The sequence below is a fragment of the Trematomus bernacchii genome, unplaced genomic scaffold (genome assembly GCF_902827165.1).
Source record: "Trematomus bernacchii unplaced genomic scaffold, fTreBer1.1, whole genome shotgun sequence".
NCBI lineage: Eukaryota > Metazoa > Chordata > Actinopteri > Perciformes > Nototheniidae > Trematomus > Trematomus bernacchii.
The window spans coordinates 14694665-14707957 of NW_022987739.1; the positions used below are offsets into that span (position 1 = coordinate 14694665).

The following is a 13293-nucleotide window of genomic DNA, read 5'->3' on the forward strand; positions in this document are numbered from 1 at the left end:
CAGTACTGTTGTTTGACATTTTAAGTATTCATAATCCCATGTGACCCAGCTCAGGCAGATAACCTGAGTTCTTTAACGTCCACACATGGCATACTCCTATATCTTTATGAACCATCCTTTCTTCACCTCTGCTTCACCAGAAGTTAACATTTGTGTCGTACACGGCAACATGTTACCATAAATACTTTTATTCCAAATTGTTGAGCTACTTCTTTGTGCAAAATGTACTATTGTTTGCATGTATTGGTAGAAGTCTAAACAGGTTAGTCTCAGTACAGTGGCAGTGGCTGTGACAGTAAATGTAAAGTACATTTGTTGTCTGCAGTAAACTTTCAGTGCACACAATGCTCTTTTAAATATGCTACTTTATGTAATTGTTGATATTTTGAATCTTTTTTTGATTAACAATCTATGTGCAATTAAACTGTATTTAATCTTATTTTCTTGATACATCTTTGGTCTGAAAGAGAACATGGCAATCACATTTTCACACAGACCAAGGTCTTCCAATGTGAAATGTTAACAGTATCATAACCAAAGATATTTAGCTCATTACACAGAAGATTTTGAAAACCAGCAAATACTTGTATTTTTCAAGTTAGACCCACTGCATTTGGGTGTTTCAACTGTGTGTAGTTGTATTTTCCCATTGTTCAAACCCTAGCCTGTCCTATGCTAGCTACTGGTGTCAGGTTTGGTTACATGGTCATGTTGAGGTTTTTTCTTGCCATCATTGATTTAATGCAACATGATGAGGCAACAGCACGTCTTCTGTTGTCACATTACATTATAGCCATTTGACAGTGTCATTGATTCAGACAGCCTGACATTGACATCCTGATATTTCTCGTCATAAATATTTAGCTCAGTAGTGATTAACTACAAAGGCAGAAAAATGCCTGAAAACCTTAAGTAACCTCAAAGTTCTACACACCAATATTTTGTTGCAGTCTTCAGTATGAACATGTGTTTATCATTTCCCTTAAAAGCTGCTGTCTTCAATCCTGTGATCAATTATTTGAAATATATGTCAGTTGTTGCATCCTCAAAAGGCAACGATTAGATGATGAATTGATGAATTGGTTGGATATTCAGCTGCCTAAACAAAAATGTGTTTTAAAGACCTCTTTACGCCTGTTTTCACATCCTTACACGAACTCCCACTATCTTTTTGGATTGATTTCAAGATGACATTAATTAATCTTACCTCATGGCCTTAATGCTCTCTATATTTATGTCCTATCTGTCCATTATAACCCATGTATGTAGCTTAAGATCCTCAGAGATCTCTTGTATTTTCTACCCTCCAGGACTTAAAGCTAGAAAATAAAGCATTTGTAGCCAGGGCCTTGCGGCTTTGAACCTAGAAACGTCTGAACTGACCTTTTATTTATATTATATATATATATATATATATTCCTGGAATTCGTTTAACCTATATATTTTTTGACCAATATGTTTTGTTAATGTGTTCCTACTCACACTCAACACATTGATGGTCCAAATATACTCAAAACACTACTAACAGTTCAATATAATATATTTAGCTGTAACTGTGGAGTAATAGGAAAGTGAAATCTAACAATGTCCACTTACTCAAGGTAGTACACCGTCCACATCATCAGTGGTTTCATTGCAACGTATTCTTAAGGATTAACACACCTAAACCTATTTGTGTTTTCCAGGTGTGCATGTGAAGCTGCTGTGGTTGGACAGCCAGGGAGACGCAACCGAGGAAAAATGAGGAAAAGCAGAAGTGTTCTCTCAGTCTCTCCCAACAATGTAAGTCAACATGTCCCCAATACATCTCACCAGTTACATAACATACCGGAGATCAATCAAACTAATATTGATGGTGTCATCACTGGAGAGGGGTTTGATCCTACTATGTTAAAAAATATTGCTCCTGCTGTAAAATAAGAGTCTTTGAATGGCTCAGTGAAGAGAGCCAACACATAAAATCCCTGACTGAGAGAGACAGAGACACATTCATACCGGAGAGCATGGATCATTATCAATAAGGAGGAATTCAAGATTTTTCCACTGACAAAAGTAGGACATTGTGTGTGTGTTTCTCTGTGTGTACAGTATGTGTATGCTTGAGAAGAGAGAGGGTGACAGAGAGGGGTTTGAAACAATGTATACACATTAACAAAGCTTGAAAGCTTAAAATAATTTGTTACAGCCCTACTATATTGTGATAAAAGTTGTACAATAATACTGTTTGTTAGTTTATTTTTGGTTAAGGGAATATTTCCCTATTATATATATTTGAGAATATTTCTCAAACTCTTTAATATATATTCTACAATCTACTACCCTGAACTCCACAACATTACTAGTACAATTTGTGCGCACACCAAACTCCATCTGCATCAGAACTGAGCTTGAATAGCTTCTTTGAAAACAAGTGCTTTGATTTGTAAGTCAAGGTTGGGACAGCTCATGTGCTTGGCACTTATAGATTCACCGTACACTCATGCTGAATGGACAAGAACATGCAGGTGCACTTCACAGAGGATCAAGTGGATGTGATGGGTGTTTTGTAGCTGAAGGTGTGGGTGTGAATTAATCAGTCTTCCTCCATCTCTATCTTTCTCTATCCGTGCAAGTTTGGACAATGTGTACTTTTATATTGAATTTGCTATTTCTCCGATTACTGTCAGTGATTCCACTTCACGTCTTTTCACGTTTTGTTCTTTACTCAAACCTTGACTTTACCTCTTAAGAAATCATGCTATTGTTGAGTAGAATGACTCAGATAAGTGTTTTTTAACAAAAGGATCGGCAATTCATAGACCCTTTTCACTCTACAAATCAACACATCTTTTCTGAGGTGCCAACCACACCTGAGCTTGTAAACCAATGTAGTTATCAGCCACAGAGTGGGGGCAGAGGGTTCATAGAAAGGGCATTATCTTTGTGAGACCCTGTGTGAGTAGAGACTACAATACAAGGTAAGATCAGATAAGATATAAACCTTTATTGAACCCTAGAAGGAAAATCAGGTGTTACAGCAGCACAAAGACAGAAATAAGAACAAATAAATACAGCAGTAAAAAATATGAAATTAAAGTTGCTGTATACAACTATACAAGTACAAATAATAGATATTGGATACAAACTATATGTAATCCTCATATAGTACATACATGATAATGTTAGTGATGGTAGCAATATCAAAAGGAGGAGGTTTTGAGATTAAAGCACCGATGGATCAGCTTGGTATCTGTCCTCTCTGATGTAGACTTTGGAGCTGTATAGTAGTTGAGTGTAGGGGGGTGGTGGGGGTGTTACCTGTCGGATGGTTCAGTAACTTTATGATGTCAGTCCTGATTTCACTTCTGGTTTTCTGTAGTCTCAGGGGAGACCTTTTTGCAACAAGCGTTGGCGCTGGAATCAGGGCAAGCAGCTTCGTATCTGACACCTGCTCCAGGAGGTGTTCTTAGGGATTTCTGTCTGATACAATATGCAGACGGAGCCAGCTGTTTCTCCCTGCATCCAGGCTTTATGCTAATCTAAGCTATTAAGCTCCTACCTGTATCTCCACAACTTAATTTAAGTATACAGCTTACTCAAATACTGATGTTGTTTGTGTGAATAGTTATAACAGATGAGCAAACTGAGAGTGAACAGCCTACTTTCTTTGTTGTGTGCTTATGTGTTTCCATTTAGTCATGCACAACAAAGCCTGTGTATTTACAGTAAACGTTTTAGTGAAAGTGTTTCCTGAATCAATGAAGGTAAGTGTGCTCAGGTAGGACATTGTTTTTGGCTTTCAGCTCTAACAGAAGAAATGTGTTTTAGCTATTGATGCTCAGCTGGGTTCTATTTCATACTTACTGACCGCCAGAGGCGGTGCTTTAGCACTGGATATCTTCTGCGTAGGTCGAATATTTATATCAACAAAGTCACGTGTGACCTCGTATGACCCCGGAAGGTATAAGTTCCGGTGCTGTCAACGAGCTCAGTCCTTTTTCATCTTCTCGCTGCGCAGGTTACTACTTATGAGTAGAAGCCAAGCTAGCTTACTGAAAATTAAGATTCTAGCTCATCGCTACCTGTAGCCTTGCGATCGTTTGATCGGAGCTGCGGGCTAGGAAAAACGCTCGCCCTCCAAAGGCTGCGACGAGCTGTCCGTCCTCCCAAGGGAGAGGACCGCGGTGTTCACCGCCCGGACCCCAGGAGCTCCGGACCGGTAAAGAGCGGACGCTCCTGCACACAGCCGGTGAGATCGCTACCAATTATTGCTGATTGTGCTATATCTATATACTCTCAAACTAATGAGATAATTGTGTACAAATTAACCGAGGGCTCTCGCTAATTTGTTACTGTTACCTGTACTATCATCCAGTTAGCTGAGTGCTCCCGCTGAAGGCTAACTTTCTACTGCGCTAGTGAGGAGAGCGTCTCCACCCTCCTGCTCACTACATACTTTTGGTTCTTTACCTGTACTATCATCCAGTTAGCTGAGTGCTCCCGGTGAAAGCTAACTTTCTACTGTGCTAGTGAAGAGAGCGTCTCCGCCCTCCTACTCACTACATACTTTTGGTTCTTTACCTGTACTATCATCCAGTTAGCTGAGTGCTCCCGGTGAAAGCTAACTTTCTACTGTGCTAGTGAAGAGAGCGTCTCCGCCCTCCTTCTCACTACATACTTTTGGTTCTTTAACTGTACTATCATCCAGTTAGCTGAGTGCTCCCGCTGAAAGCTAACTTTCTACTGCACTAGTGAAGAGAGCGTCTCCGCCCTCCTTCTCACTACATACTTTTGGTTCTTTACCTGTACTATCATCCAGTTTGCTGAGTGCTCCCGCTGAAAGCTAACTTTCTACTGCACTAGTGAAGGGAGCGTCTCCCCCCCCCCTTTCACTGCATACATTTGGTTCCTTGCCTGTTCTATCGTCCAATTAAGTGGAGTGTTTTCGTTCAAGTTAACTGTTACGGCGCGAGTGAAGGGAGCGTCTCCGCCCCCCTCTCACCGCATACATTGTTTCTTTACCTATTCTATCGTCCAGTTAAGCTGAGTGGTTTCATTCAAGCCAACTGTGACGGCGCTAGTGAAGAGAGCGTCTCCGCCCCCCTCTCACAGCTCACAATTAGTTCCTGTTCTATCCTCCAGTTAGCCGAGTACTCTCGCTCAAAGCTAACTTGCTACAGTGCTAGTGAGGGAGTGTCTTCGTTCCCCTCTGACGGCGCACAATTGGTTATTTTATTTAATCGTTTATTTGACAGGGACAATGCACTGTAATGAACACTTAAAACATTTAAATGTGTCAAGCGTAACAGTGCCAGATTTAGCTTTGAGCTATTTTCCATTCCCTCACATAAAACATTAAGGAAATTACTTTTTACAAACAGGGTAAAAAAATGTATACATGATATGCAAAGAGTGGCAACGACACATAAAGTGTTCCATCCTCCAGTTAACTGAGTGCTCTCGCTCAAAGTTAACTTGCTACAGCGCTAGTGAAGAGAGTGTCTTCACTCCCCTCTCACAGCTCACAATTAGTTCCTGTTCTATCCTCTAGTTAGCGGAGTGCTCTCGCTCAAAGCTAACTTGCTACAGCGCTAGTGAAGAGAGTGTCTTCACTCCCCTCTCACAGCTCACAATTAGTTCCTGTTCTATCCTCCAGTTAGCTGAGTGCTCTCGCTCAAAGCTAACTTGCTATAGTGCTAGTGAAGAGAGTGTCTTCGCTCCCCTTTTCACTGCACACAGTTGGTTCCTGTTCCATCCTCCAGTTAACTGAGTGCTCTCGCTCAAAGCTAACTTGCTACAGCGCTAGTGAAGAGAGTGAATCCGCTCCCCTCTCCCTGCACACAGTTGGATGCCCGTTCCAGCCTTCAGTTAGCAGAGTGCTCTCGCTTAGGCTAACTCGCTACGGCGCTAGTGGAGAGAGTATTCCACTCTCCTCTCACGGCATAAACCCATTAACTGACTTCATTTTTTCTCACTCCAGTTAGCAGAGTGCTCACGCTCAAGCTCACTACTATTGTGCTCACTCCCCTCCACGGCATATTTGTTTCCTGGCCAGTTATTTACAGGCAGCTGAGTGCTCTAGCTATCGCTAGGTCTAACGGCTCTAACACCTGTATGGCTCCTCTTTAACCAGAGGATGGCCATGACCTTTGCCCCTCTTGTCTTGGCCTCGAGCATCTGAGGGAGGGCCTTTCAGAGGACCCGTGCATGAATTGCACCATCATGCCTCGTGCGGTAAGAGCTGCCGAGGTTGAACTACTGACTGAGGGTGGCCTTCCCCCCACACAGTCGACTCCAGCCCAACCTACCCATCCTAGGCGTTGGGCCGCAGAGGCTGCGGGTGCACCGCCCAAGAAGAGGACTAAGCCTGATAGGCTGTCCTCCAGGGTGGACCTACTCACTACTGAGCTAGCCCAGATGAGGTCACTCCTCTTGGCTCTCCATTCCCGAAACAGCGCCTGCCAGTGCGTTCTTTAGGCGCACTCCGGCACCCGCCACCCGCACTGTTCCTCCCTCTTGTGAGTATCTGAGGGAGTTACATGCATGCTGGAGGGACACTAAGGCTCTTTACAGTCTTACGTCCGATGGCCGAGCCTTGGTAGCCATGCAGGATGCGGCAAGAGTTGGCCCTGACCACACGCCGGCTGTTGAGCCTACCATTGCTTCCCTCATAGTTTCCCCTGACGAAGCCCTGAGGTCGGAGGCCAGGTGCCCTCGACTCCAATGTCGGGTCACCGATGACCTGCTCACTAAGGCTTACGATGCAGCGGCGCGCATGGGCCGTGTAGGCACCTCATGCTCGCCCTCTCAGCTTCCCTGCAGCAGGATGCTCTTAGCGCTTCCTTAAATCAAGGGTACAAGCTTCAGTTCCGACGCTGGCCCCCAGTCTTCAGCCGGGTCAAAATGACCACCATAAGCGACCCGGCAAAATAAATCGCCCTAAACCAGGAGCTGTCAGTCCTCCTTGCCAACGGTGCAATCGAGCCTGTGGACCCCATCTCACAGCCCGGGCTTCTACGCGACCTACTTCCTGGTAAGGAAGAAAGGCGGTGGACTTCGCCCAATCCTCGATCTGAGGGGACTCAACAAGTTCCTAAGGATTTTACCTTTCCATGTGCTGAGCACAGCGGACGTTCTTCGTACCGTGGCCAGGGGGGAATGGTTCACGTCCGTCGACTTGAAGGACGCTTATTGTCATGTGCCTATTGTGCCTCATCACAGGCAGTTTCTTCGCTTTGCCTTCAGAGGTCGTCATTTCCAGTTCAGGGTGCTCCCATTTGGACTCTCCCTCTCTTGGACGACTGGTTAATCTGTGCACCATCCCGGTTACAGACGATCCAGGACACGGCTCTCCTTCTCTCTCATGTCGCCCGGCTAGGCCTCAGGGTGAACATGGAGAGGAGTTGTCGGAACCCCTCTCAGAGCCTAACCTTCATTGGGGTGGCTCTGGACACAGTCACTCAACCAGCGAAAACAGTGTTCTCGCCCCCACTCCTGGTAGACGTGATGCTTTATTCTAGCAGCAGCCGACTGGATAAGCCGTCCTGCTAAAACTTCTTGTTTTTTCCAGCTAGGTGAAGGCAGTGCTCTCGCTCCCGCTCCCTCTGCTGGTAACATGGGTGTAGTTACATCCCTTTTGTGTTCGGCGAGTAGGAGCGTTGCTCTACTCTTTCCGTTCAGCAGGTAGCTGGGGAAGGCTGTGTTGTCGCACCCCGCTCCCGCCTACGCTGCATCTGGCATTCGTTATTAACTCAACCAGTGAGGGCGGTGTTCTCGCCCCCGCTCCTGATAGACGTGCTGCTTCATTCTAGCAGCAGCTGCCTGGCTAGGCTGTCCTGTTAAACTTCCTTGTTTAACCCAGCTAGGTGCGGGCCTGTCCATCTGCTGCACAGACTCTGCTGTGGGACGCCTTGGCGTCTCCCCAACAGGAAGGACCTCTTGTCTCAGTTGGAGGGTCGGATGTGGCACCCCGACCCCTGCCACCTCCAGCGGTGGGTCTGGCCACTGGGTCCGACCCACTGCTGAGCGACTGCATAGAGTCTGTCAGGAAGACTATTCTCAAATGCTAGGGCACAACCTACTCGTAGGCAGTACGAAAACAGGTGGAAACTGTTTTTTTGACTGGTGCCAAGGGCGAAATGAGGACCCAGCATATTGCTCGGTACCTACGACCCTTGAGTTCCTTCAGTCCCTCCTGGACGATGGCCGGGGTCCCGCTACCGTCAGGGTGTATGTGGCTGCTATATCAGCTCAACACGCAAGGGCTGACAACAGCACAGTGGGGAGCCATAGGCTGGTATCCCTCTTTTTAAAGGGGAGCTCTGAGGCTTCGCCCCCCGAATATCCCAAGGGCCCCTACATGGGACCTGCCCTTGGTGCTGGATGCCCTATGCTCGCCTCCTGTTGAACCTTTGTTACAGGCAGAACTGAAGTGGCTCTCAGCTAAGACTGCTTTCCCTCTTGCCATCACCTCAGCAAAGCGTGTAAGCGAGCTTCAGGCCTTGTCCGTGAACAGCTCGTGTCTGAGGTGGAACTCAGATGGCTCAGGTGTCACCTTTGGCCGAACACAGCGTTCCTCCCTAAGGTGCTGGCACGCTCTCATTTTAATCGGCCTAGCCAGCTGGCACGGTTTGACCCCCCATCAGAAGAGGAGGAAGAGAGGTCAAGACTCCTATGCCCGGTGCGGGCCCTTAGAGCTTATGTCCAGACTACCGCTGGCATGCGTCAGTCTGAGCAGCTCTTTTTGTGTTACGGTGGTCCTAGAAGGGGCTGTGCGCTCTCAAAACAGCGCTTGTCCCACTGGATTGTGGACGTCATTGCCCAGGCATACAAGGCGAATGACCGTCCCTTGCCACCTAGAGTAAAGTGCCACTCTACCAGGAGTGTCTCCACATCATGGGCGACCTGGAGAGGTGTGCCTCTGGAGGACATATGTGCTGTGGCCACATGGGCATCTCCGAGCACATTCGCCAGATACTACAGGGTGAATGTTGCCGCCCCTCACCCGCTGGGTGTGGTCCTCCTGCAGAGTCTAGGCCATCCTTATAGGTGAGTATTCAGACTTCCTCGTGACTCTGTTGGTATAGGTCATCCAGTGCTAAAGCACCGCCTCTGGCGGTCAGTAAGTATGAAATAGAACGATAGTTACGTATGTAACTACGGTTCTATGAATACTGGATGACCGCCAGAGTTCTTGGTCACTCGGAATTTCGTGTTTCTGCGAGAAGATTCCATAGGACTGAGCTCGTTGACAGCACCGGAACTTATACCTTCCGGGGTCATACGAGGTCACACGTGACTTTGTTGATATACATATTCGACCTACGCATGCGCGAGACAGAAGATATCCAGTGCTAAAGCACCGCCTCTGGCGGTCATCCAGTATTCATAGAACCGTAGTTACATACGTTGTGTGTGTGTGTGTGTGTGTGTGTGTGTGTGTGTGTGTGTGTGTGTGTGTGTGTGTGTGTGTGTGTGTGTGTGGTGTGTGTGTGTGTGTGTGTGTGTGTGTGTGTGTGTGTGTGTGTGTGTGTGTGTGTGTGTGTGTGTGTGTGTGTGTGTGTGTGTGTGTGGTGTGTGTGTGTGTGTGTGTGTGTGTGTGTGTGTGTGTGTGTGTGTGTGTGTGTGTGTGTGTGTGTGTGTGTGTGTGTGTGTGTGTGTGTGTGTGTGTGTGTGTGTGTGTGTGTGTGTGTGTGTGTGTGTGTGTGTTGAATGCATGACACTGTTGGTATATGACTCTGCATTACATTACTCTCATCAAGTCCTGAAAATATCTAACGTAACAGATTACTTTTAACCTCCCCGTCTTATTTGATTTATGTCAGTAATTCAGTAAACATTACTGTTATTAGAGGGCTTACTTTGAATAACGCTGACCAAATTCTGTTGTTAGATGTGTACTTGCTTCTTTAACCCTATTTCTTTGCCTAAATCTCACCAAACCTAAACCAAAGAAGGAGCAGGTAGGAAAACATTACAATAGGATTTTGGAAGGCATAGACAAATAATGACCTTACTGTATAAGAAATCGGTCAAGGCAATAATGAATCACATAGCTTGGTTTTCTGCATTTTACCAACACTACTTCAGTTCCTGAGTTCTGCTCACTTCTTTTAACTTTCATCTCTTTTTCCATCTCTCTCTCTCTTTCCCTCTTCCGCTCTGGCAGTTGATCTTGTATTTAATGTAAAGGGTGCGTGGGTCAAACTGAACAGCTGTTGGTTCTCCAATTAGAGAGCTTGGAAACTGAGGGTTGAATCTTGGCCAGCAGAAGCAAAAGTAATTTTTTCCTCTATGCTCTGTTCTCACTGACTCTTCAATGACATCTCTCTCACCTCCCTCCACTGTCTCTGGGTCAGCTTTAATCACTATTATCTTCTGCCACCCTCTCTATCTCACTCTTGTGTCTGGTCAGGGGGATAGTAGTGATATTACCACAGCAACATAGTTCTTGTCTCCCATGACATCTTGGGATTATACTAACTGTTACCTCTGCTTGAGTTCCCTGCACTTGAAAAGAAGAATATATTAATTAATTAAACTGAAATTGTTTGTTTATCACAGTTTCTATTACTCACTTCATCCTTTGCTCTACAAAAAGAAGAGGTGAAGACAGGGGCTACAGCTTGATGGTCTAAAATAAATGGATGTTTAACCAAATGTAACAGAGGACAAGAAAATCAACAGAAATACACATTTAAGATAATAATAATAATAATAATACACTTTATTTGTATAGCACCTTTCATGCACAAAGCAGCCCAAAGTGCTTTACAGAAAACATAACAGCAATATTAAAATAATATTAAAAATAAATACAGAACAAGATAAAACATCTACAGTGATCCTAATGAAAGGTTAAAATAAAACAATTAAAAAAAGATGCTGTAACAAATACTTTTTCTGTTCATTTACTCAGACCTAATGAATATTGAAACACCAGAATTGTTGCTTCTTAACATTCTAGTGATTTGACTCCTGTGTTTCATCCTGTAACATATAGCATTACTATGTAACACTCGCGCTTCTGTTGGCTAGCTTTCAAACACATTGCATATAAGAAGCGGGACATCTCTCAGATGTTGACACAACAGGTCCGGCCAGCTAACCAATCAGAGCAGACTGGGCTCTGGTTTCAGACAGAGGGTGAAAAGAGGTGCTGCAGCACAGGCAGTATGAGAAAACTAAAGACCATAATAGAGCCTCTTTAATAGATTTGGTTAGAAATTATTAATCCATTAGACTTTAGAGCAGGGGTGTCAAACTCAACTTCATCGAGGGCCTCATCAGCATTATGGTTGCACTCAAAGGGCCGGTTGTAACTTTAAGACTATATACAAATACATTTATAAATATTTAATATATATAAAATAATGTATTATATTACATTATTGCCTCTGCATTGGATTATTAGGATAGGGTAATAACTTCATAATTAACTACGTCTGAAGTCAGAAGTCTAGGGCAAAAAATTGCAAGTCTCTTTAGTGCGCATGTCACAAAATGATTTAAAAAGAAAAGCCCAATTCTGAAAAAAAAGTCAAAATCAAAAAAAAAAAAAGAAGTGACATTTTGAAAAAAAATTATATTTTGAAAAAAGAGTCAAAGTCAAATTTGAGATGCATTGTGGGACATGTAGTTTATGGGCAACGTGCTTCTGTAAATCGGCATGTAACCGTATAATAAACATATTATATTCTTTGCAAGCTCTTGTGGGGCCACAGGAAGTGAAGTCACGGGCCGGATTTGGCCCCCGGGCCTTGAGTTTGACACCCCTGCTTTAGAGGTTTAAGGGTGAGCTTGATGTCAACACTCAAGGAGAAAGATTGATGTAATACATACTGCAGGGGAAAATGCTTCTTTTAAAGGGGGGTTGGGAATTATTTTTAGAAATGAAAATCTGTCACAGCATGGATTCAGTCTGGATCTCAATCTGGTGTTCATGCTTTGTTTCATCTCAGCTGTTGTCTCAGTCTCTCCAATACATGTTCCATGCATGCATACTGAATAAATGAATCTGAAAAACACTTGACAAGGCCTTTAGTGAATTATATTGAACACTCAACCCTCTCAAAAGCTACATTAATACATCACATGTTGCTATAGAGAGAAAGTATAGGCATTTTATTTGATCTCTTGTCTGAGTCACGGTGATAGGATTGTGATAAAGAAAAGAAGATCAGAATCAGAATACCTTTATTAGTCCCACAGAGGGGAAATTTGCATCGTTACAGCAGGAAAGAGCCACAGACAGCTTAATGTTACCTATGTTAAGAAAAAAGTACTAAGCTATGATATAATAAAAAATATAATATAAAAAAAAAAAAAAAGTAAAAGAAAAAAAAAAAAATACTTTCCAAAATACAAATCCTGTAACAGTTCTTAGGGTTTAGCAGCCAGGTATATATTACACAGTTATTAATGGCTTATGTATATAATGTAATGTGTATATATATATATATATATATATATATATATATATATATATATATATATATACAGGGGTGCACATAACTGGTACACAGGTACGCATGCGCGTCAAACATCTGAAATGCGTACCGTCACTTGTCTCACTAAGCGCATTTGCGTACTGGCGGATTTGAGAAGCATTTCCAGAAGGCGCTTCGATCACTGGACGATAGTCAGTCGCCGTGCGCACAGACGGGGCTGCTGTTAACGTCGGTGTGTACAACGGAATTGTGCCACAACTTCTGGCGCGAGTTCCACGTGAGTGCTCCACTAGCGCCCACCTCCACCCCTCCCGTCGACGTTCAATACCACACACCCAGCCACACCCCTCCCGTCGACGTTCAATAGAGTGGCGAAGTCCCTCCCCTTCCGGTGGACCTCCATGGGACCTTATTTCGGAAAAATTATGTATTGAAGTCAATGGAGAGAGAAAGATTATCTTTCGATCCCGTTTGAATTGTGCCACGAATTACACATATGATGTGTGTCAATTTAAAAGATAATTTTGCAAGTAAAAAAAAAAAAAATGTGTCGTAAAACTGTGAAGTAACACATTTGTTTGTGTGAAACGCTCAATGAACTACATCTCTGGTCAACAACACACGTCACCAAGATGGCCGTCACTACTGTCTTGTCAACAAAACGATTGACTACCCTCACTATCACCACAATGAAACACGTCCTGAAGAATGTCATGCAAAGCTGCCTGCCTGCCTTCCTTTGATTCTCTCTGAACTGCCTGGTCGTTTTAATGTTTAATGTCAACCATTTGTGCAGATAGCATGAAGTAGAAAAGATCGCTAGCGTTAGCGTTAGCATTTCTCCCCCGGGCTTAAATTGTGTATT

General features: G+C 44.0%; 1 protein-coding gene across 1 annotated transcript in view; it reads left to right on the forward strand.

Annotated features, from left to right (window-relative positions):
• Nucleotides 1-1725: 1725 nt before the first annotated feature.
• Nucleotides 1726-13293, forward strand: part of pde4ba (phosphodiesterase 4B, cAMP-specific a) — a 142425-nt gene continuing 130857 nt past the window's right edge. The window contains exon 1 of the mRNA XM_034146456.1: nt 1726-1782. Coding sequence (XP_034002347.1) covers nt 1741-1782 — 42 coding nt within the window. The 5' untranslated portion in view covers nt 1726-1740. The remainder of the gene's footprint in view (nt 1783-13293) is intronic.